The sequence below is a fragment of the Cnephaeus nilssonii genome (assembly GCF_951640355.1).
Source record: "Cnephaeus nilssonii genome assembly, chromosome: 13".
NCBI classification, from domain to species: Eukaryota; Metazoa; Chordata; class Mammalia; order Chiroptera; family Vespertilionidae; genus Cnephaeus; species Cnephaeus nilssonii.
Window position 1 is genome coordinate 33,743,826 of NC_137084.1, and position 22,668 is coordinate 33,766,493.

The 22,668-nt window shown below is 42.5% G+C and overlaps 1 protein-coding gene across 3 annotated transcripts in view; it reads right to left on the reverse strand.

Moving 5' to 3' along the window:
• Positions 1 to 17,452: 17,452 nt before the first annotated feature.
• The window catches only part of FAR1 (fatty acyl-CoA reductase 1), a 69,007-nt gene continuing 63,791 nt past the window's right edge, over positions 17,453 to 22,668 (reverse strand). For all 3 annotated transcript variants that reach the window (XM_079789124.1, XM_079789125.1, XM_079789123.1), the window contains exons 11-12: positions 21,819 to 21,946; positions 17,453 to 18,753 (exon numbers count right to left, since the gene is read on the reverse strand). In XM_079789124.1, coding sequence (XP_079645250.1) covers positions 18,591 to 18,753; positions 21,819 to 21,946 — 291 coding nt within the window. In that variant the 3' untranslated portion in view covers positions 17,453 to 18,590. The remainder of the gene's footprint in view (positions 18,754 to 21,818; positions 21,947 to 22,668) is intronic.

A 22,668-nucleotide genomic window follows, 5' to 3' on the forward strand; every position in this document is an offset into this window, starting at 1 on the left:
GTTTGCTCTGCAGGCAGGTTTTATATCAGCTGGAGTGTTGGCAGCTAACAGTGTATTCAAATTAGAATGTCTTTCAAAGAGAGATTTATAAAGGGACTATGCACAGAGACTATGCACAGAGACTATGCACAGGACATAGGGCAACCATAAGGAATTGTACAGTACTCTGAGCTAGAAGAGTTGGAATGTTACCTCCCCTGAGCTAGAATGAGAGAGAGTGACTGTATGCAAGCCACACCATCTTTGCTGGAGGGACTTGGCCAGCCTGAAGTAATCTTGTACTAAGGGATCTTGGAAAATAAATATCCCAACTCATCCTTCTCTTTTCCTCCAATTCCTTGTCTCCATTGGCCAACCCCAACTAGAAATCCAACAAGGGGCAAAGGGGCTCTTGATGTGGTTCAGATTGGTCAGCCTCCTCAGGCACAGAACAGGTGGGGAAGGGTGGAGGTCACATCTGGGGAGGGGAGGTGGCAAATAGAAAATATCCAGCTGAGGGTTATTAGAGAAATTAAATATACATGATGTGCCTGGGCTTGAGTGAGGTATTTGACAAAATTCATTGGGAATTTCTTAAGGAAGCAATATAGGTCACGCTCTCTTCTGTGCTCCCATAGGACTTTGCACTGATGCCCTGGAAGTGGACGGTGGTCAATGCACTTTTCTCAGCATGCTTCTTCATCTCGCTTCTGGCAATAGCACCCTCATATTCTACAAGAAAACTTGCCCCCATCTTTGTTTGGGATGTGCTCAATTGCCATACCTTGTCTTCCACTAACTCCGAACGGTAAACACCTCAGTTAGTCCGACCAGAGTCCTAGGAACGTTCTTGCTGAAACTAGTGGAAAGATGCTATTTTGCCTTTGGTTTACAGTGCTGGAAAGAGGCAAGTTTGGAGCAATGGACAGCCACTGACCCTAGCCCAGCAAAAGAAGCTGTTTACAGTAAGAGTTTGTGTTCCTCATGCAAAGAGAAGCAGAAAAAAAGGAAATCTAAAAGAAGAAGAAAGACCAAATACTTTCTGGATTAAACTGTTCCTGAGGTCAATCACTTCTAAATTTCTCACTTGTATGATCCACTCTATTCCTTCTTCACTTTTGCTAGTTAGAACTAGATTTCTTTTGCTTGCAACAGAGATCTCTGATTAACTTACCTGTATTATAGAGCTTCCAACATTAACCTCATAGTGTTATCAAGAGTTATTTATACATTTCAATCCAATTAATAAAGGCTAGCATAGTGATAAAATCAACTACTATTGTTGAGTGCTCAGTAAATGTTCATGAGATGAATGATTGTCACCAGAGTAAATGAAAGCCTGTCAAAGGCAGGGCAGGGCCCAGCCGAGCCCATAGTCCTGTGACCTTCTCTAGGAACTGCAGTTCTGCCTGCCCCAGGCCCCCATATAACATCTGCCACTAAGGGAGTAACCAAAGAAGCAACAAAAAGGTCAAGTCACTTTCTTCCCTTTCCTTGCTCCATCGCCTTCTGCTCATTCAAGCTGCAATGTTGGGCTTTCTCCCAGGTCACGTGCCGGGAGGAGCTGGATTTGAGGAAAAGGACCAGGCCTTCCCTAGCTAATATTTTAACATAGCCTTAGGACCCTCTGGGAAGCAGGTACCAAAGTACTGGGTCTTTCTCTCACGGAGTACTTTGTGGGTTTCTCACAAACACCCTTCCGTGGTTTCTCCCACTGCACCTCCTCTGCTGCGAGTGATGCAAACTCGGGCTGACTGCTCACAGCTGGCCCCTCCTTTGGTCCATTTCATGCAACCTCTCTGTACTGGCACAAGGTCCTCTGGGCCGGCTCCTTCAAGGTGACTAATGTGCCATGGTGAACATGCCCCTTGCCCTGCCATAAGTATAACCCACCTAATTCACTCCGCAGCCCTCTCTCCTTGCTCAGGCATCAGGCTCACTCCTTGTATGTACAGATGCTTCCCTCGCCTTGGCTCAAATTGGAGAAAGGAGACTACCCTCCTCTCCCCCATAGGTAGGGAAAGAGTCACATGGCACTCCAATAACTCTTTTCCAAGAAATTCCCATTCCTACTTCTCTTCCTGCAAACGCTACCTCCTCTTAAAAATGGTCTGGACATGGATGGCAGGCTAAGACTCATGAGCTGGTTGGAGATGTCCAGTTAGCAAGACCTACCTACATGGCTAGATTCCTTTCTTTAGAACCTCCCCATCCAATAAGGCAGCCACTAGCCACATGTGGCTATGGAGCACGTGAAGTATGGCTGGCCTAAACTGAGATGTGCTGTAAGTGTAACCAATACACCGGCTTTCAATGTCTTAGTGTGAATAAAAGAATGTAAAAAATATCTCAATGATATGAGACACATTTTTTATATATTGGGTGAATTAAATTTCTCACTAAAATTGATTTTACCTCTTTTTCTTTGTTTTAAAATGTGACTACTAGAAAATTTAAATTAGATATGTGGCCCACATTACATTTCTATTGGATGGTGCTGCTATAAAATGTATGGGCACAGGATTTAGGGCCTGGCCCAAACTCGGAGACAGGAAAGGTCCCATTTAAGAGTGTTAGGTGACATCTGTAAATCCCTTGGGCGTCTGCCTGGCACATGTTAAGCACTCAATAATTAGGGTAAGGGAGAGACCTGAGATGGAAGAAGAAATGTTCTTTTGGTAGCAGTAGCTGGTGCTGTTAGTGATCTGATTCGTCTCCCTTTGCCCACCTGTAAAATAAGAAAGTCACTGCTCTGCTGACTTCACAAGGTTGCAAGGCAGTTTGAGTGAAATAGTGTGTGTGATTTAAACGCTCTTTAAACTGCAGAAAGCTGCATAAACCGTGGTTGTCTTGGTGGCAATAACCATAATGGCTGCGGTAATATGCTTGACTCCTGCCAGGAGGTCGGCCAAAACCTGCCTGAGGAGCCTAGGGCTCGGGTGGGCTGGCTGCGGGCCCAGCCGTTCTTTCCACCTCATCAAAGCCGAGCGCTGGGTCACCGCCAGGTGGCAGTGGAAGCCAAGCTGCTGTCCCCGCCAAATCCCCTGCAGCGCAGCCCCACTAAGCCAAGCAAGAAGCATAGCTTCCCAGGGGACCCCTAGGCAAAGCTCCTTTTGCATCTCCAGCTTGATGTTCGGCACTGTGGCACATACAGAAAAGCTTCTTAGACATGGCCCAGCCCTTCGGGAGCTGCAGCATAAGGAAGGAAATCAGCCCCAAACAACCCATCTCATGGCGGAGATCCTGCTTGTCAGAGGGGCGGCTGCCTGGCTGGCCCTCGGTGGGGAGTTAGTTGAAGCTTCCAGAGAAGTGACATTGAGCTGGGTTTTCTTGCCGGATGATTCCACTTGGGGCAGAGGGTGTGCCGAGGGGCATTCCAGGCAGAGGACCCAGCAAGTGCAAAGAGCACGTGGTGCGTTTGGAGGTGAATGGTAAGAGGGTGAGGGGTTTAGTGAGTGCAGGCCAGTGAAGTCGAATGCCCAGCAATATGTGTGGGGGGTACAGTCGTGTATAATGAAGAAGTGTCCTGCCCTGAAATGGCAGTAGCGGCCAGGCTGAAAACTGATGGTCTGGGAGGGGAAGGGGGAGCTTGGATGTGAGATGTAAGGGGAGAGACAGAGTAGGGCAAGTTGAGAAGGGCCTTGTGGCTAGATCGTGGGCCTTGGGCCCTCCTGCAGTGACTCAGAGCCACTGGATTTCTTCCCAGCCGCAGGGAAATGGCTCCCGCTGTTTCTGAAATGGTGCAGGCATCCTGGCAGGGCGCTGGAGGAGAGAAGCTGTGGTGGGTGTGCTCACACGGTGCCCAGGTGTGCTCCTGAGGCTCACCCTCCCCAAGCGCTGGTGTCCTGTGCCTGGCCCCAGCATGATGCCATCCTCCGGGGGAGACTCCAGACTAAGAGTGGACACAAGCAGGCACTTATAAAACATTTGCCAATTTGCATTCACTTCCAAGACCTGGTGCCCCGGCTACATGAAGGCAAACCCTCGGTCCATGTTGACCTTGTATGTTAAGTGAAGGAGGCCCCACTGGATTGTCCGAATCTTTGCTCTGAGCCTGTCTGAGGTCTTCATCCCAGGAGGAGACCAAACACTTGCCTCTTAATGATTCTAAGAGCCAGCATTTAGTAAGCAGGCTACTTTGAGTCAGGCATTGTCCTGGGTACTGGACATACTAGTACTTTACACTTCATCTTCACAGCGAATCATTTTACAGGTGAGAAAACTGAGGCTCAAGGCGGGTAAATGAGTTAAGGTGTCCACGTGGCAGAACCAGACTTTCCACTTTGATCTGTCTGACGGTAAAGGCCTTTGCTCGTTCCCCTACACCAGCCTGTTTCTCTCAATCACAAGAAAATGGTGTTTCTGGCAAGGGACCCACGTAACCCCCAGGCCATGAAAACAGGCATCTTCCTTCAGCAGCCTTGGCAGGATGTGGTCTGTGGATGCTGCCGTGGGTTCCCTGGGAGATGGTGTGGGGCTCCAGCTCACTACGCTCCCGGCCCTTGGTTCAGAATGGGGCCCAGGAGAGCTGTGGAGCGGAAGCAGGAAGTGGAAAAGAGCTCGGGCAAGGTGTTGTCTCCCAGGGCTGCCCAGAGCTGCCTCTGGCAATTCCCAGCTTTGGGCTGGCACCTTGGCTGCACGGGAATGTATTGACTTAGTGACCTTTTCATGGGGCAGAGGAGCTGGTACCTGTGGAGGCAGCACCTCATAGAGAGACTCCTCTTTCCCCAGGGCACCAAAAAGACCTTTGCTAACAGCCATCAGAGCCACTGCACAAAACCCACCACTGGTTGGGTTTTCTTTCTCAACTTCCTGGGCGTGAGTTCAGTCTCTCTACTGTCAGAGGGCTATTGCCCTGCAGGATGAAACCAGAGAGATTAACTGTGGTTGGACTGGCCTGTGCAGGTCCGCTGTGGACTCAGGCCAGGAAATCCACCAAGCAGTTTTTTCATTCACCCATCCATCTATTCACCCACCCATCCATCCACTTATCTATCATCTGCTATGTCCAGGCACTGTGATTAACCCCAGGGAGAAAAAAAAAAAAGGAATAACAATAGCCCCGATCCTGAAATTTGGGGGTTCAGTTACAGAAGACTAAACTCAGTGTCCCCAGTCCTCTCTGCAGCTGGTGAATATAAATGGAGACCTATTAATTAAAATAACTGACTCAGAACTTTAATGCCCTGCAGTGTCCCTCAAATCTTTCTTGAAGTTCCCAAGGAGTGTTTGACATGTAATCATGAACCAATCCATCAGTTTAACCAACCTTGACCCCCTACCCTACAGCTTGCCCTGGTTGTCCCTGTCGTGAGTTCTGTGCACATATCCAGAAACGACAGTGCCCTTTCTGAAAAAGTCATGGCTACTTAAGTAGGGCTGCCCCAAGATCACAAGCCTTCTGTGCAAAGGAGAGACAGTTCTCCCTTGCTTTGCATGGACTTGAGCCCCTCTCCCAGTCCTTTGTTCTGGTTCCCATGTGCAGAGTGATACTGAGTTCCATGCCCAGGAGGACAGAAGGGCCTCTCACATTTGCATTGGACTTGTGTGAAATAGTGCTGCTTCCGCCCAGAGTCTCACAATGTCTGTGACTCACAAGCATTTCAAGGAGCTTGGAAGAGAATGAGCAAATGCCTCCTATGAACAGCCACAATATTCTCCCATCGCCCATTTTTCTCTCTGTCTTCTAATCCCACAACTCTCCCAAAGTTTTGCCTCTCCCAAAACTTCCAGCTTGTGCAAGTAGAATCCAAGAGGGTGCCCAGTCCACTGATTCTGACTCCCATTCTAAGCTCAGCTAAAACACTCTTGTATAAGTAACTACTGTGCAGAGGTAAAAAAATAAAAAAATAAAAAAAATAAAAAACACCTATCATAGTTGCAAGCATAGAGAAGGGTCCTGGAAGCCAGACAAGTGTGTCTTGGAGAAGGAACGACTGAATTAAACCTTTAACAGTGAGTAGGGGAAATTAATGTATAAGGATGCCATTCTAGACAAGAAAGTATGAGCAAAGTTTCAGAGGTGTCAGCTTGGTGTTGCTGGAGTAGAAGATGCAAGTCACGGGGAGAGAGGGGAAACCAGAGAAGTCGGCAGGAACCAGATCAAGGATGGCTTTATAGACCATACTGAAGAGATTGTACTTTAAGGTAACGGGGAGCCATTGAAGGTGTCTAGCTGAGGAGTGAGATGATCAGCTGTGTGCTTTGCAAAGATTGTTCTGGTTACATAGAATAAATTTGAGGAGTGCCAGAGAGGAGAGCGTTAATCTACTTAAGCAAATGTTTGGGTAAGAGGTGATGAGGACCAGAACTGAGCAGTGGAAGAGGAGGAGGAGGAGGAGGAGAGGGCAGAAGTGAGAGGAAACAGCTGCGGAGGAGGACAAGGAGAGGAGCAAGGATGACTCCCAGTTTGTGACTTGTGACTTCACGCATTGAGGCCACTAACTAAGACAGAAAGTTCTTCTCCGAGAAGAAAAATTGGAAGTTGGGAAGATGACCAGTTCCTTTTTTAAAACCGTCTGTGTATATCTTTGAGGGTTGACAGGCAGACTCTGGAAATAGGGATTTGAAGCTCAGGAGCTGAGCTGAGGACATCAATTTGGAATGATCACAGGGGAACCATGCTATGGCTGGGTTGCTGCCAGAGAGCATCTGAAGGAGAAAAAGAGTGCTGAAGCAGAGCTTATGTAAAGAGAAGACAAAAAAGCAACGCCAGTAAAGAGATTAGGAAAACCCAGGATATGACTGTGTTAGGGAGAGCCAAGGGAGGGCAAGAGAGTCAAGGAGAATGGAGTAGTCAACAGTCCCAGCTGATGCAGAGAGGTTAAATGAGATAAGGACTGGCTGAAAGAATCCACTGGCTGTGACTAGCTAGAGTATACCATGCTGAAGTGTGGGTGACAAGGGTGGTCACTGAGAGTGATGAGACCACTCTTTCAAGACTGGAGGTGACAGAAGAGAAACAAGGCATTAGTGTGAGCAGCCGGTAAGGGAATGCCAATCTCCGGATGGGATACATTTGAGCAGGTGGCTAGGGGAAAGGGAAGGAAGCAGACAGAAGGGGTTAGAGAGAATTATTGATAGATTAGTGGCCTGGAGCACAAAACTCATGCACGGGGAGGGGGGGTTCCCTTAGCCCAGCCTGCACCCTCTCCAATTGGGAACATCCTTCTCGCAATCTGGGACTGCTGGCTCCTAACCGCTCACCTGCCTACCTGCCTGATCACCCCTAACTGCCTCTACCTGCCTGATTGCCTCTAACCCCTCTGCCTGCCTGCCTGATCGCCCCTAACTGCCCTCCCCTGCCAGTCTGATCTCACTCACCCTCAATGGCCCTCCCCTGCCGGCCTGATCTCACCCCCAACTGCCCTCTCTGCCTTGGCCCCTACCACCATGGCTTTGTCCAGAAGGAAGCCGGATGTCCGGAAGATGGCTGGTTTTCCCGGTCTAATTAGCATATTACCCTTTTATTAGTATAGATAAGTAATCTGGACCAGTCAAGGGGAGAAGGGTACCTAAGGGGGGTGGAGAGGAGCTGTCTGGCCTTGGACTGGTGGAGAGATGTAGCTCCTGGGACTCAGAGAAGGGACAGCACTGAGGGAGACACTGGCTCTGGGCCCAGAAGCAGTGGGAATGGCTGGGCTAGCTGAGGCCCTCTTGTGGTGGGTCCAATCATCTGCTTGAGTCACACTGAGGGCTGCTGTGCTCCCTGTGATGTCACCCCCACTGACTCCGAGTTCCTTGAAGACAGAAGTTATTGGAGCCACTTTCCAGCACCTGACCAAGAGCCTGACACCGGGAACATTGTAGACACATGGAGAGAGGGTCAGATGAATGGATATATGGGTCAGTGCCCTTCCTGTCTACTGGAGTCTTCCAGGTGACTCCTGCCCAACAATTCTAGTCTGGTCCTCACTACTGGGTATTTAAAAAGATTAAGTCCAATTGGCTCCAGAATTTCTTACTAGAAGGAGCTTAGTAGGAAAGTGTTTGTGCAAATCTTTGAGGGATAACAGGTATACTCCTAAAATATGGACCTGAAGCTCAGGAGAGGTGTCTGAATTGAGGACATAGATTTGGGATCACCACAGGTGAACTTATGCTTGTAGATGGGTCACTGCCAGCAAGTGCCTCCAGACTTCTTACATAAGAAAATTAGCTGCAACCTGGGTTTGGGGATATTTGCAGTTGAAAGCATTCCTGATACAGACTTTATGCCTAAACTGAAATGCACAAGATGGGCGAGAGCAGACAGAATTTTGCAGGCAGAGGGGCATCATGATAAAGACAAGAGAGATTAGAACTTTGGTAGAATAACAAGGGGCTGGGGCATGAGGAGTAGGAAAAATGTGAGGGATGAGAAGCTGTTGTCCAGATCACAATGAGCCTTAGAAATTGTGTTACCAAGTATGGACTTGATCCTGGAGGCGGTGTACAAGTGGGAGATCACTGAAGAGTTGTAAGTATGGAGGCCAGCACAATCAGACTTGTGATTTAGAAAGATCACTCTGGCTGCTGAAAAGAGCATGCTTTGGAGATTAACCAGATTAGAAGCATGGGAATGAATTTTTAAAATTTTATTTTTAAAATTGAGCTATCAGCTGTTAAAAGTGCATATACATATTTTGGGACACCCTGTACTTACTATAAGGGAAGTGTCAGAATGATTTCTGCTTTTAGTTTACCTTGTAGATGATGGGTTTTTACTAATGGGACACATAAAGAGAATGGAGGGGAGGTGGGAGAAAAGAGAAATAATTTTAATTTTGGACAGTCTTGAACATTCTCTTCCAGTTGGTCTTACGGAATGGATGCATGATATTAAAGTACTACAACTGGATTCCATTATCTGACATACAATAGAAGTGTGTGTGTGTGTGTGTGTGTGTGTGTGTGTGTGTGTGTGTGTGTGTTGGGGTGGGATGTACAAACAGGGGAAGACAGACTGGGTAGAAATGAGTAGTTTATTGGGGCAAAGAATTTGCCTTCTGGATGTTGGTGGGCTGACCACATCTGTAAATGCAAAAAGGCAGGGATGGTTTCTATATAATAACAGTGTGCCCACATCAGCTATTAATGGAAATACCAGCCAAAATGAAAAAGAGAAAAAGGCAGTGCACATTTTCTTCAGGAACAGTCACTAGGCTTTACTCCACCACATTTGGGGTCCTAAACTCTACCTGTGGAAGGTACCAGCACTGCCACCCTGTAGACAAGGAGCTGTGTCGAGTCCAGACAGGAAGCATGGCACACTAAGAAAAGTGTGAGTTTCAGGAAGGGACTACAAAAGCATGAGCGGGGCTAAGGCAACCCACAAGGGAAGCCCAGGCACAAGCAACCGTGGAGAGCTGTAGGCGAGGGGGGGGGGCGATTACAGAACTGAGAAACATGGAGCTGTCAGAGGGAGGCCACCCACAGCAGCAGTGGCATGTGGTAGGGGGACACAACCACCCAAAACAGAGCCCAAGAGTGACTAAGAAATCAGTGCTCCTGCCCTCACCCTCTCCTCCTACCAGTGCCTCTCATTGGGTGAACCCACCTGGAAGCCAGAGAGCTATGGAACCAAATGTGCCACCCGCAAAGGTAGGCTTGCTGTGGCAGAGAGCAGAATGAAGAGAAGGGAGTGGGGCTGCAGGGGCAAAAACAGAATATTCAGCACAGGAACCTTCCTGTTAGGGGGAATGGGGCACTTCCAAAGTGAAGACTGAGAGAATTAGAAACTCAGCTCAAATGAAACTACAAAGTTCTAGCCAATGGAAAAGGTAAAAAAGATTTATTTTGTGAAGGCACTGGCTTAAACTGCAATGGAAAAAAATAATTTAGGCCTAGAAAAAAACAACGGGCAAGTGAATGTGGGAAAACTGTACAATCTCTTTTGAAAACAAGGGTGAGGAAGCTGTATGGAATACCTGGAGCAGCAAAGACCCAAATCCAGAACTGAGAACCTTTGACTTACGTAACAATTTTCGAACACATGCAGTACTCTGCAGTTTCTAGTTGTAGGTGAAACTCTTGGGAAGATTTTTGATTGAAGGAGCCTCGTTCGAATAAGAAAATTTAAAATGTATTATGTATGAGGGTGGAATGGTTTCCCTTCCATTTCAGTTAAGTGGGAGTTTGTTTCTGGACAGTTTAACGCTCTTTCTAATTACAGACCAGAGTGTACTTGTGTTTTCAATTCATCAGGGTTGAGAAGTACGGGGTTAATATTAGGAACGTGAAATGCTCTAGGAGCCAAGTTACATAAATAATTAGAAAAACCTACAGTTTTGTTTTATGCTTATTTAAATACACAAAAGAGGAAGAGAGCTCGCAAAATATTTTTGGAACACAAATGAGGCTATAAAATCTCTCAACCCTAGAAAGACAAACTTGTGTTTGCTTAACAACTGACTGCATACAGTTCACTGGGGTAAAGAAAGACAGGGTGAGTTGCCTAAAGGTGTGGCTAACCAATAAATCTGTGGAGATGGGTGATTTGGGAACTGACCATCTGTAAAGAATTCTTCTGCCCAGGGGTGAGACGAGTGGGAATTCTGTTCTTGAGTGGGGAAGTTGGAAGGACCCTCCTTCTATTCCAGTAAGCAAGAGCTGTTAGATGCAGAAGAGCCACAGTGGAGATGGGTGCTCAATTAAAGTGATAAATATTAGCACTGCAAGAAGAAAATAGAACTGCTTTTTAATATTTATTCAAAATGTTCACAATTTGTATTTCTTAATAAAATGTGATAGAAATATTAGAAATGGAAAAATCATAGTGTAACATCAGAGAATATAAACTGGGTCACATTAATATAATTCCAACATAATTCAGTCCACAGCCTGGGACTTTTTGGTGATTTTGAGGTAATACTGAACAGTTACTATGTGCCACACACTTTGTATTTAATCCTTACAACACCCTCCCAGGTAGGCATTTTACAGATGTGGCATCTGAGGTTGAGAGGTTAACTGACTCATTCACCGTCACACAGCTGGTGAAGTGGCAGTCAACTCATACCTAGTCTTGTAGCAAAACTAATGTTCTTTCCACTCTGCAATTCGGCTCCTCTGTCCTACAGAAGTTTTGTTAAAATAGTCCATTGTGCCCCAACCGGTTTGGCTCAGTGGATAGAGCGTTGGTCTGCGGACTCAAGGGTCCCAGGTTCGATTCTGGTCAAGGGCATGTACCTTGGTTGTGGGCACATCCCCAGTAGGGGGTGTGCAGGAGGCAGCTGATCGATGCTTCTCTCTCATGGATGTTTCTAACTCTCTATTCCTCTCCCTTCCTCTCTGTAAAAAAATCAATAAAATATATTTTTAAAAAATAGTCCATTGTTTCTGTGCATCTAGGTTAACACACTTTTGAAATGCCTCTTTTTTGGACCCCTCAAAAGGGAAACCACCCTGAAGAGAACACGCACATAATCTTGTTAACTCTCCTGTAATTCAATCCCTGCCTGGCTATCTTCCCCCTTTCCCGTAACCTTCCTTATGTTCCCTCCCTAATTCCAAATGCATAAAAGAAGCTGTCAACTGTCATTTTGGGAAGCATTTTTTCTTGCTTCCAGACATATTCTCTATTTGACTCAAAAACATTTTTTTAAAACTTTAAAAAAAATAGTATTTTTTAAATTTTAGAAATGCCAGGTACTTCTGCTCTATAGCTACCATGGAACAGTGTGCTAGAGATACAGATATGGGGTACTCACTTACAAAAACAATCAGAATATGCTTGTGCTGAAATAGCAGTGGAATTTGCTGAAAACTGCTAAAGAATTGAAATTTTGCACATTTCTGTCATCTTTCTTGTTTTTTGTTTTGTTTTTTAATCTTATTGGGTAAAAAAAAAAAATCTGGAATGTTTTCAAGAGTGGCAAGAAACTTCTTTAAAAAAAAAAGAAACTTCTTAAAAAGAGTCAGGCAGTTCTTGAATTGCCCTGAATATGTCAAATCACACAGAGGCTTGTTATAAATACATGTGTCTGGTCCCCATCCCAGATCTCTGCTATTAAAAGGTCACTGGGTGAGGCCCAGTCATTTATTTCTGTGCGTATGGAGCTGCTCAGATGATCCTACTGCATACCATTGGCCTAGGGGAGGGAAGAGCAAACCTGGGTCATCATTAGAATCAGCTGGGAAAGTTTAAATTCTCATCCCTAGGATTCTCCCTAAACCTATCAGAGACTCTTGGGATGGTTCCTGGGAACATCTACATTTGAAGTTACCCTAGGAATTTTGATCACAGATCAAGCTACTGGGAGCCCCTGGTTTGGGGGTTAGCAGAAATAAAACTCTGTGTTTGTAGGTTCCCATGGGATATACATCACCCAGGGAGAAATAGGATTTTCAGTTTGCACTTTGATTTATGACCTGATTCTTTAGCAAAACTCTAGCAAGACTACAAAAAACATGAGCTCATCAGAGAACTCATCCAATTTAAATACAAATAAGTATAATACTTGACAAATCCATCCTGACTACTTTTTTACTATTATTTATATTTCAGGGAAGGCTTTTATCTACCCCATATTCTTTCTCTAGATAGCAACTTTTATTTGTTGAATTATCTGGCATATAAAAGGGAAGCCAATCAAGAGACACGGACAACAGGGGGGTGGGGGCATACGTGGGAAGGGGTTTGGGATGGGAATGGGGGGATGAGGACAAATATGTGATACCTTAATCAATAAAGAAATTTAAAAAAGAGACATATTAGACAATATTTCCTATACATATCACTGTATCAGTGAACATTTTTCTCTTAAATTCATTTCATTTAGGAAAAAATGTAAAAGGTCAGTTCATTTAAAGTTAAAAATCTACTCATATTTAATAGGAACCGGGGGTGTTGTTTTTGACAGGTCACTGCACAGCCTAGAGTACATTCTGAGCATGCAGACACCCAAATGCCCCACATGCCTCATCTTTCCTTAGTCATTTTAGCGTTTAACACTAAAAAAATTTCCTTCCTCATAGCTCCCCACACTTCTCAGCCTTTACACATGCTCTATGCATGTGTAAAGAAATGTTTGTCTATCCCATCACTTCTCCCCATCAGACTAAAACCACAGCTCAAATGTCATGTGCGTATGAGCCCTCCCTTAACACTAACCAGTAAATCACTCCTCTCTGCTTCCAGTATTTTGTTCTGTTCTTTATATATTTTATTGAAATGAAGTTCCCTTACCTATGCTAAGTCATAACATCCTGGTGGGTAGGCAGTGTTTCACATTCAGGTCTGGACCACTGAGAAGCTCCATGTGGTGAGTGACACAGACAAATAAACAGATCATTGCAATATAAAACATAGTGTCCAACCCACAGTAGGTACTCAGTATTTGTTGAATGGATGGATGCTGAGTTTTAGAAATGAAGAAGCCAAATAAAAACATTTAGTACAACAGCATTTCAGAGAACATCTCTGAATAGTCCAGAAACATTTGTGGTCCCAAGTGAAAAGTAGTAGTGTGGTGGACAAGTGTAGTAAGCTTTGGAGCTAGACTGAGTTCAGATCTTGACTCTGCCACTAGCAGTGTGACACAGAGTAACTTATTTGTATCATTTGCCAATTACCAAACTATAAAACATGGATAACAGAAGGGCCCTCCTCACAGGGCTGCTATTAAGGCATCCGTGAGTCAGTACATATAAAATACGTAGACAGTGACTGGGACAAAGTGATAAATGTTTACCAGTGTTACTTTCTACAATGTACAAGGCACAAGGCTGGTTTTTCTCTCAAGAAACCAACAACTGCCCTAGCTGGTCTGGCTTAGTGGATAGAGCATCCGCCTGAGGACTCAAGGGTCCTGGGTTCGATTCCAGTCAAGGGCATGTACCTTGGTTGCAGGCTTGGGGGCATGCAGGAGGCAACCAATTGATCTGTCTCTCTCACATCAGTGTTTATCTCTGACTCTTACTCTCCCTTCCACTCTCTCTAAAACTCAATGGAAAAAAATATCCTCAGGTGAGGATTAAAAAACAAACAAACAAAAAATAACAGAAACCAAAAACCAAGTGGGGAGAAATGACAGGAATCTGTGAAAGATGTAACATAAAGCAGAAAATTAGGTATTAAATGTCAAACAATTAAGTACTGATGAAATAAATACACAATATCCTGGGACAACTATCCTATATAATAAAAGCCTAATATACAAATTGTCCCCTTGGGCGGTCGTTTGACCGGGAGACCAGTTCGAAGGCTCGCTGAGGTGCACTGACCACCAGGGGGCGGCGTGGAACATGTGGGTGTTGGTGACACACTGCGATCTCTCGCTGGCTATCTGGGGGTGGGGGGGATGGGGATGGAGGTGCGGTGAGTATGCGGGGTGTCTGCCAAGCTCGCTCACTCCCTCTGCTACCCACTCCCAGGACACCAGAGCGCATGCACCTGTGCTCAGGTGCCGGGCACCTGCAAGGAGCCTGCCCAGCACCCACACAGCCTCTTCTGGGTGAGCCAGGCCACAGCCGCCAGGACTACAGGGGCTGGTCGGACTCCCTGTGGGTTTGTGCAGGAGCTGGTCTGCGAGGCCGGCCTGGAGAGAGCACACTCCCTGCCTGGCTTCTATGCGGTGCAGCTGGGCGGCCCAGAGGCCCACGCTGCGCCCCGGCCCGCAGTGTCCAACTGCACTCACCGCATCTCTGCTTGGGGACTCGGGCGCTGTGACTCAGGCAGAGGGGAGTGCATGGGGGCTCGGGGACCCAGGTGCTGCCCAGGGCCCAGAGTTCAGCTGGACCTGCCCTTCCATGACAGACGCTTGAGCTTTGATCACCAGCCAGGCCTAGGGACCGCACCCATGCACGAATTTCATGCACCGGACCTCTAGTTTTCTTTCATTCATCTGTATATTTAGGTTCAGGTGTTTGTTCAAAATTGAAACCAAAAAAGCAGGTGAGGACAGGGAATGGGGGGGAATCTGCACCCTTCTCTTATCTTGTATAAGATTATAGGTATTGTCTGTGATCTGTGACCAAAAAATAGGGAGATATTTATAGTCTTCTTCATTTGAGTTTGAGCATATAGTAAACATACTAAACTCATACTTATCACTTTGTCTTTCTATATAAATGTAATTGAGAGCCATCAATTTGCAAAGGAGCACATCAAACTTAATTAATATTACTCAAATTTTTCTTTAATTAAGAAAAAACAAAGGAAGTATTTAACAATTTTGCACAACTATGCTCAATTGACAAAGGTGATTTGTTTAGGAATCTTAAGGGTAGCAGAGATGTATTTTAAAAAAGACAAATTCATTCTAAGACTAGAAAATGCTTAGAGATAAAAATATTAATTCAATAAGAAAATATTTTGTATTTCTTTTACCAGAGACTAATTAATTAACTCATTTCTATATCAAGTTATGCAGCACACATTCCTTTCTCTAGTTTCTCATGCAAAGTTAGAGTTTTTCTCAAAAACGAGCAAGTCAGTGCTAATGGCTTTAAGTCAGGTTTGGAGTCAGCCACGAAGAACATACTTGCTTGGCCATCTGCACTCGCCTGACCCCAGCCTGATGCTTTCCTTTATACAGTCTCTATTAAAGTGATATTCAATGCGGAGGAGAGTAGCTGGAACCTAACGACACCCTGGCAATCTTCTCATACTGCTTTTAGAAAAGACAAGGACCATTTCTTCTCAGCAAATACATAAAAATAATACTTTAACAAAATGTTTCATCCCGACTATCTGCTTCCCCTAAAATGCTAAGAAACGTGGGCGTAAGTAAAATTAGGATATAAGAAGTAATGAGTACACTCAAAAAGAGGTAAGAAGTATAAGTGAGGATGTGTCCTGTAAGCCTAACTACAGTATCTCACTGGTAATTTCCAAGATAATTATTGTAAAAATACAATAAATACTATAATGGAAATATAGGGATTCATTTATTACTTTCTGGTTTATAAACAAAGGCACCAATAATGCTTCTATTTACTTTGTGATAGAAGATTATCAATTTACATTTAAAACAAAAAGCAAAAAACCCTGAACCAGCTCCTATAGACAAACACAAAAAAAGGGGAGAAATAAGATTTTTTCCTCCCTGCTTCCATGCTTTATTACACAGATTCAAAGAATGTTTATTTTATACCATCCTTAAGTCAAAGAACATATTGCCATGCTTCTCTGTGTTGAGTTTTAGGACATATTAATGTTGCCAAGTCAAATCTAAATATAGTCACAAATGACAAATGCATATGACAAAATTATAGACTCAAGACTGAATAGGGAGAGAAAAACAAATGTTTTGCAATAGAGCTTTACCGAGTTAAATGAAATATTAAATTTATTTGATTTATTAGGCTATCCTATTAAAAACTAAATTTGTATAGAAAATATAATCAAACAGAACTAAAAACCATTTCTAGCAAATGACAAATATAAATGATTCCCCTAATCTTTAAGTTCGAGTTAAGCTTGAAGTCTAGTTAGTGGGGATCAACAATCCATGTGCTCTTTATACTAATTTTAGAACTTTAAGTTCTAGAATAACATGTTAATTTATTCATTAGCTTTCTTTTGACAACAAATCCTGTTAAATGAACACACAAAATTAATGCAGTGGCCTCAGCACCGTCCCAGATAGCATTTCTTTTAAGTGAAATTATAAGAACAACAACATAGTTCCAAAGGCATACAGCCCATATGTATTTCACATGCCTGCTGAAATTGTACCTGAATCTTTTTCAAGATACAAAGACAATTCATCTGATTCTCAGTATATTTGGCAAAAGTGTAAAAAAATCATACAAATGTGAGCATGTTCTCAACACACTAGGGAAACGCACTTGAAGAGATGGAGCTCTCAATGTACAGAGCACCTATAGTCGATTATGTGGGCCACTTTAAATCAAAGGCATCGTCATTTACTCCATCTTTAGACACTGTTATGGTCTCTCACACCTTATACAAGGTATGGTCCTAGACCAGAGGCTTCAGTGTCATTCCAAAGAACACACACATATATATATATATTTACATACATATTTCTTTTAAAATATTTTTTTAAAGTTTTACTACAGAAAATTTGGCTTCAACATGGAAGCATTTTTCTTTTCAAGATTACACACCTGCATGGGAGAAGGTGATTTCCTTTACATTTCATTTTTTACAATAACAAAATAAACTTCTTATACATTGCATTTAAACTGACAAAGAAAATTAAGATGTAAAGTTCTATGTAACTTTTTGTATTATGAACTGAGCTCATTAAACATATTCAAGATATACTGTTGATGATTTAAATATAGTACAACTTGATCAGCTAAATTAAAACATGTTATGCTGATCAATTTGCTCAATCAAATATATGTTAAACAGTAAAGAGAGTTAACTACTATTAAGGTTTAAAGGGAATTATAATGTATCATTAAAATATACATTAATTTTCTTGCTATTACTTGTTTCTATAGTGCATTTCTTTCTAAAGCTAAAACCACATGCAGAAAAAATAAATGGTATCTTCAAACTCATTCAATAGTTTGCTACTTTATGTGTTACGTAAATAAAGTCCTTTATTTAATTTGATACACATTATTTTATGCATTATTTTATTTTTCTGAAGGAATTCAGTTCTCAAGGTCAAAAGTTAGTATGTGTTTACACACATGTGAGAATATTTTCTTAATGTTATATCTACCTGCAAATAACTTTTTCCATAATAATGCACTTTCAGTTTTCATTGGAAAGACAGCATAAGCCTTTTTAAAGTCTCATTAAAAACATTTATAAAGGGAGGAGAGCACAAGTATGGTGAATCCCTCCCCAACCCCACCAGTCCCCATTTGCCAAAGTCTCAAGAAATCCTCCAGCTTCAAAACATGAACATCTCACAGGATTGATTTCTATTTGGTCATTATGTAGACAAGAAAAATGTATTCTTATTTTTTGATGCTAATAGTCTTATTTAATTCATTTTAATTTTCATTTGAACAACACATAGCATATATTGATATGGATTTTCAAACCCATTTAGATCCAGTAGGATCTTTAGAATATATAGCCTTCTGATTATGAAAGCAACTGATTTCTTATAGGAAAATGATATGCATCAGACCTCTAATCAGAGAAAGAAAAATGAGAACATGTCTTTCATGTCTGAGACCACTCAATAACTTACAGGATAATGTGAAAATAAGTTGGCTATAATTTTAACAAAACTTCAACTGATGACAAAATCAAACACTGAAGAATCAAATATCTACCAACTTAGCTAATGTTCCTGTCCAAATAAATGCTTTCCATTGCACTAAATATTAAAATTAGAATTCACTGTATGTTAAGGCATATTTTAATTAATATGTTCCAGAATTGCACAGTTATACTGGTCAGTGTTCCCATATCCCCCCTTCTACCCTCATCCCACCCCTTTCCCCAAGGGATCAAAATATTACATCATGGTTTTGGTGGCTATTGCAGATTTGAGCTAGCATACCACAGTGTGTTCACTAGATTTTTATGAGCATGAACATTAAAATGTTACATAAAATGTACCATAATTTACTCCACACTCCGATCTAAGATGATTTAATATCTTGACAAAAGGTGAGATGACTTAAGCACATTTTACATTTGTGCATTTAGACCACCACATATGCATAGATGTTCTAATGCTAAATTCTTGTCTTCAGTATCTCATAGTGCTGGATGCTCGGAAGTATGACAGAAACTTGTAACACAAACTAACCACAAAGTACCAGATGTTTCTTGCCATTTGTGATCTTGCAATAAAAATGCGCCAGATCAGGATCACAAGGATCGTATTGAAACCATAACGTATGTTCCTCAACCTGAAAACAAATCAAGAGACCTATTAGATCATATTTTCTAGAATAAAATATTGCTGGATGGCATATAGTCAATACTCAGTTTTTAAATAAAACTCAAGTCCATATTAAATTGAAATTTATTTAAAAACTAATTAAAAGTCCTTAAGTTAGAAAGTTAGCAAAAAATCACCTGATTGCAGTCTATCAAACAATGTATTACCTCTATTAACAATGAATAACACAAAGCTTTTTTTATAACAGTATATTTGGGATGCAAAATTATTCATTCAGCAGGTATTGAGCATCTTTTTGTGTGCCCAGTACTGTGCTAGGCAGCAAGTACACTGGAGGTAACATGGACATGTCCCTTATGTGTTTGGCGCTTTTTCCTTCTTAAATTAAAACGGTTTGTACATTACATACATCATCCTAAAGACAAAATAAACATTTTTGTGACATCTTTAGCTGCTTACAAGTTGTCAGGAAACTGAATTTACTCCTTTCATTATAGATGACTAGAGGCCCAGTGCACGAATTTTGTGCACGGAGGGGGGTGTCCCTCAGCCCAGCCTGCACCCTCTCCAATCTGGGACATCCCTCTCACAATCCAGGACTGCTGCCTGCCAACTGCTCGCCTGCCTGCCTTCCTGATTGCCCCTAACCGCTTCTGCCTGCCAGCCTGATCACCCCCTAACCACTCCACTGCCAGCCTGATTGATGCCTAACTGCTCCCCTGCCAGCCTGTTTGCCCCCAACTTTCCTCCTCTGCTGGCCTGGTCACCACTAACTGCCCTCCCCTGCAGGGTTGATCATCTCCAACTGCCCTCCCTTGCAGTCCTGGTCCCTCCCAACTGCCCTCCCCTACTAGCCATCTTGTGTCCACATGGGGGCAGGATCTTTGACCACATGGGGGCAGCCATCTTGTGTGTTGGAGTGATGGTCAATCAGCATATTACTCTTTTATTAGACAGGATAGAGGCCTGGTGCATGGGTGGGGGCCAGCTGGTTTGCCCTGAAGGGTGTCCGGGATCAGGGTGGGGGTTCCCTTGGGGTGTGGGGCGGCCTGGGTGAAGGGCCTGTGGTGGTTTGCAGGCCAGCCACGCCCCCTGGTGACCCAAGCAGAGGCCCTGGTATCTGGGATTTATGTATCTTCTACAATTGAAACTTTGTAGCCTGGAGCGGAGCCAAGCCTCCTGCTCGCTCTGTGGCCCGCAGCCATTTCTCTTGAGATTGATGTATCTTCTATAATTGAAACTTTGTAGCCTGGAGCGGAGGCCTAGGCCAGCCAGGGCTGCAGAAGCTTTGCTTCCTCCATTGCCGGGGGCAACCCTTGCCTCCTGCTCTTTCCAGCTCCGTAGCTGCCGCCATTTCTGTTTGGATTTGTTTACCTTCTATAATTGAAACTTTGTAGCCTTGAGTGGAGGCTTAGGCCGGTAAGGGCAGGTGGAAAGCTTAGCTTTCTCTGTTGCCGGGGGAACCCAAGACTCCCTCCTGCTCTCTGTGGCTGTAGCCATCTTGGTTGGGTTTATTTGCATATTTGCTCATGATTGGCTGGTGGGCGTGGCTTGTGGGTGTAGTGGAGTTAGGATCAATTTGCATATTACTCTTTTATTAGGTAGGATAGTCACATGACCAAAGACCAAGAACTCATTCATGAATGAAACATGGTACTAGCTCTGGATAGGAGGGCTTGCCATTCTCAAAGTAACATGTACATTTTCTTACTCTGGTTTTAAAACACTTCATATGCTTTTTAATGGTTAGAAAGGAATGCAAATCTTTAGATATGAAGTAATGTTACATACAGTCCATTAACTTCAACAGGCAGGGTAAAAGAGGACTTTAATGTATGAACAATTGGTGTAGACAAGAACTTTGAATTACATTTCAAAAGGTCATGGTTTGTTTTGCCCCCTAATACAATATGACCCAGGCAAACTCAACTTCCCTAAACCTCAGTTCCTCATCTATATAATTAACTGCCCTACAAAGCATCATAGAGTTGGAAGCACAAGAAGAATAATGTGAAAATCTTGAAAACTGTTAGAAAAATTATATTAATCAGGCCCTGGCCAAGTAGCTCAGTTGATTGGAGTGTCATCCTGATTCAGCAAGGTTTCAGGTTCTATGCCCGGTCAGGGTACACACAAGAATCAACCAATGAAGGCATAAGTAAGTGGAATAACAAACTGATGTTTCTCTCTCTCTACCCTCTTACATTCTCTCTCTAAAATCATTTTATATTAAAAAAAAGTTATTCACTAAACTACCAATAAAATAGATTGCTATTAAAATTTTAACTGCATTTCTGAATGATAGATTAACAGTGATTTTTCCTCTTCTATTTTCTGTGTGTATGTTTTTTTAAACAATCTGTATGTATTACTTTATAGAAGACTAAGGGGAATAATTATAGCTCTTTTATAAACAAACAAAAATTCCATGTTAAATGATGTATTAGTATATCTATTTTCCTCTTCCAAAGATAGAGTAGGGTGAAAAAAAAAAACATTAAATAAATAAATTACCTCCAGTTTATAATATATTTTTATTTTCTCCTAATATCTTTACTTCTTCAATAGCAATATAATGAAAGATAACAGCGATTTTTAAAACTAAATTACACTAGCCCTAGCTGGTTTGGCTTAGTAAATAACAGTGTCAGCCTGTGACCTCAAGGGTGCTGGGTTCAATTCCAGCCAAGGGCACATGCCCAGGTTGCGGGCTGGATCCCCAGTGGGAGGCATGCAGGAGGCAGCAAATCAATGATTCTCTCTCATCATTGATGTTTCTATCTCTCTCTGAAATCAATAAAAATATATTAAACAAAAAAAAGAAAACAACTAAATTACACCTGCACATAGTGCTCAGAAAGAGTATAAATTGACGAAGATATCAAGTTTAAACAATATTAGGCTAACTCAATACTACCAAAGTTCCAGTCCAAAGGTAAGAACTTTTCCTAAATACGATAGATTATTAGCAATATTTTTCATTCAATATACCAGCTTATTAAAAACAAACAAAAAAACAAACACCACTGTAAGAAGAAAGACAAAAGGAAATCAAACCCATGTAAAACTTACTTGTTCAGATGTTTTCTAGCTGCAGGGAGGCCAGACATTTCTTCATTCAAAACATATTTCTTAGTGCCCATGCAGTAATTCTCTATGTACTCTGCCCAATGTAACTGCCTTACATCAATATTAAAGGTCTATATAAAGAAAAAAATTACTGGTTACTTTCTTAATTTTTTTCACAACTAGTCAAAAATTCATAGTTTTTCTAAAGGCTAATTTCAAATGACATGATTACAAAATGCTTACTCTATTAACTTTTAAAATCTTACTGCTATTCACAAAAAGTTTTTATTCCTATTCTATACCTTCCCTTAAACACGGAAACATTTGAGACGATAATCTGAAAACTCAGGCTAGCATTTAAAGAGTATATGAAGTGTGAGGAGATGCCTGCAACATCCTCCCACCCCAAAAAAGAAAAAATCCCATTATCCAAATAGATTTATGTATTCCTCACATATATTTATACATATGTTTATGTATTTATTTCCAGTTTGTATCTACAGCGTCTCTCTTCTTGAATATCCTGCATACCATACAGATTAATTTTCTTAGAGAGTATTATTGACATCAGGAGAAAGAATGTTATGAAAGCTGGTTTAGGAGTTTAAACAACAGAAATTTGGTCACCTTGATGAAAAGGGTAGACAAATCTAGAATAAAAAGCCTTATAAAAATGATATTTCATAACAAAATGAGAGGGCCATGCACTACTCAGTGCTCCATACATTTGGATAAACAGACTATTCACTATATATCATCACTTATTTGAACACAGTAAGTTCTAGACCAAACCCCCCCCCCCCCCAAAAAAAAAAAAAGAAAAAAGCTACCATAAGTAAATTGTTACAAAAGT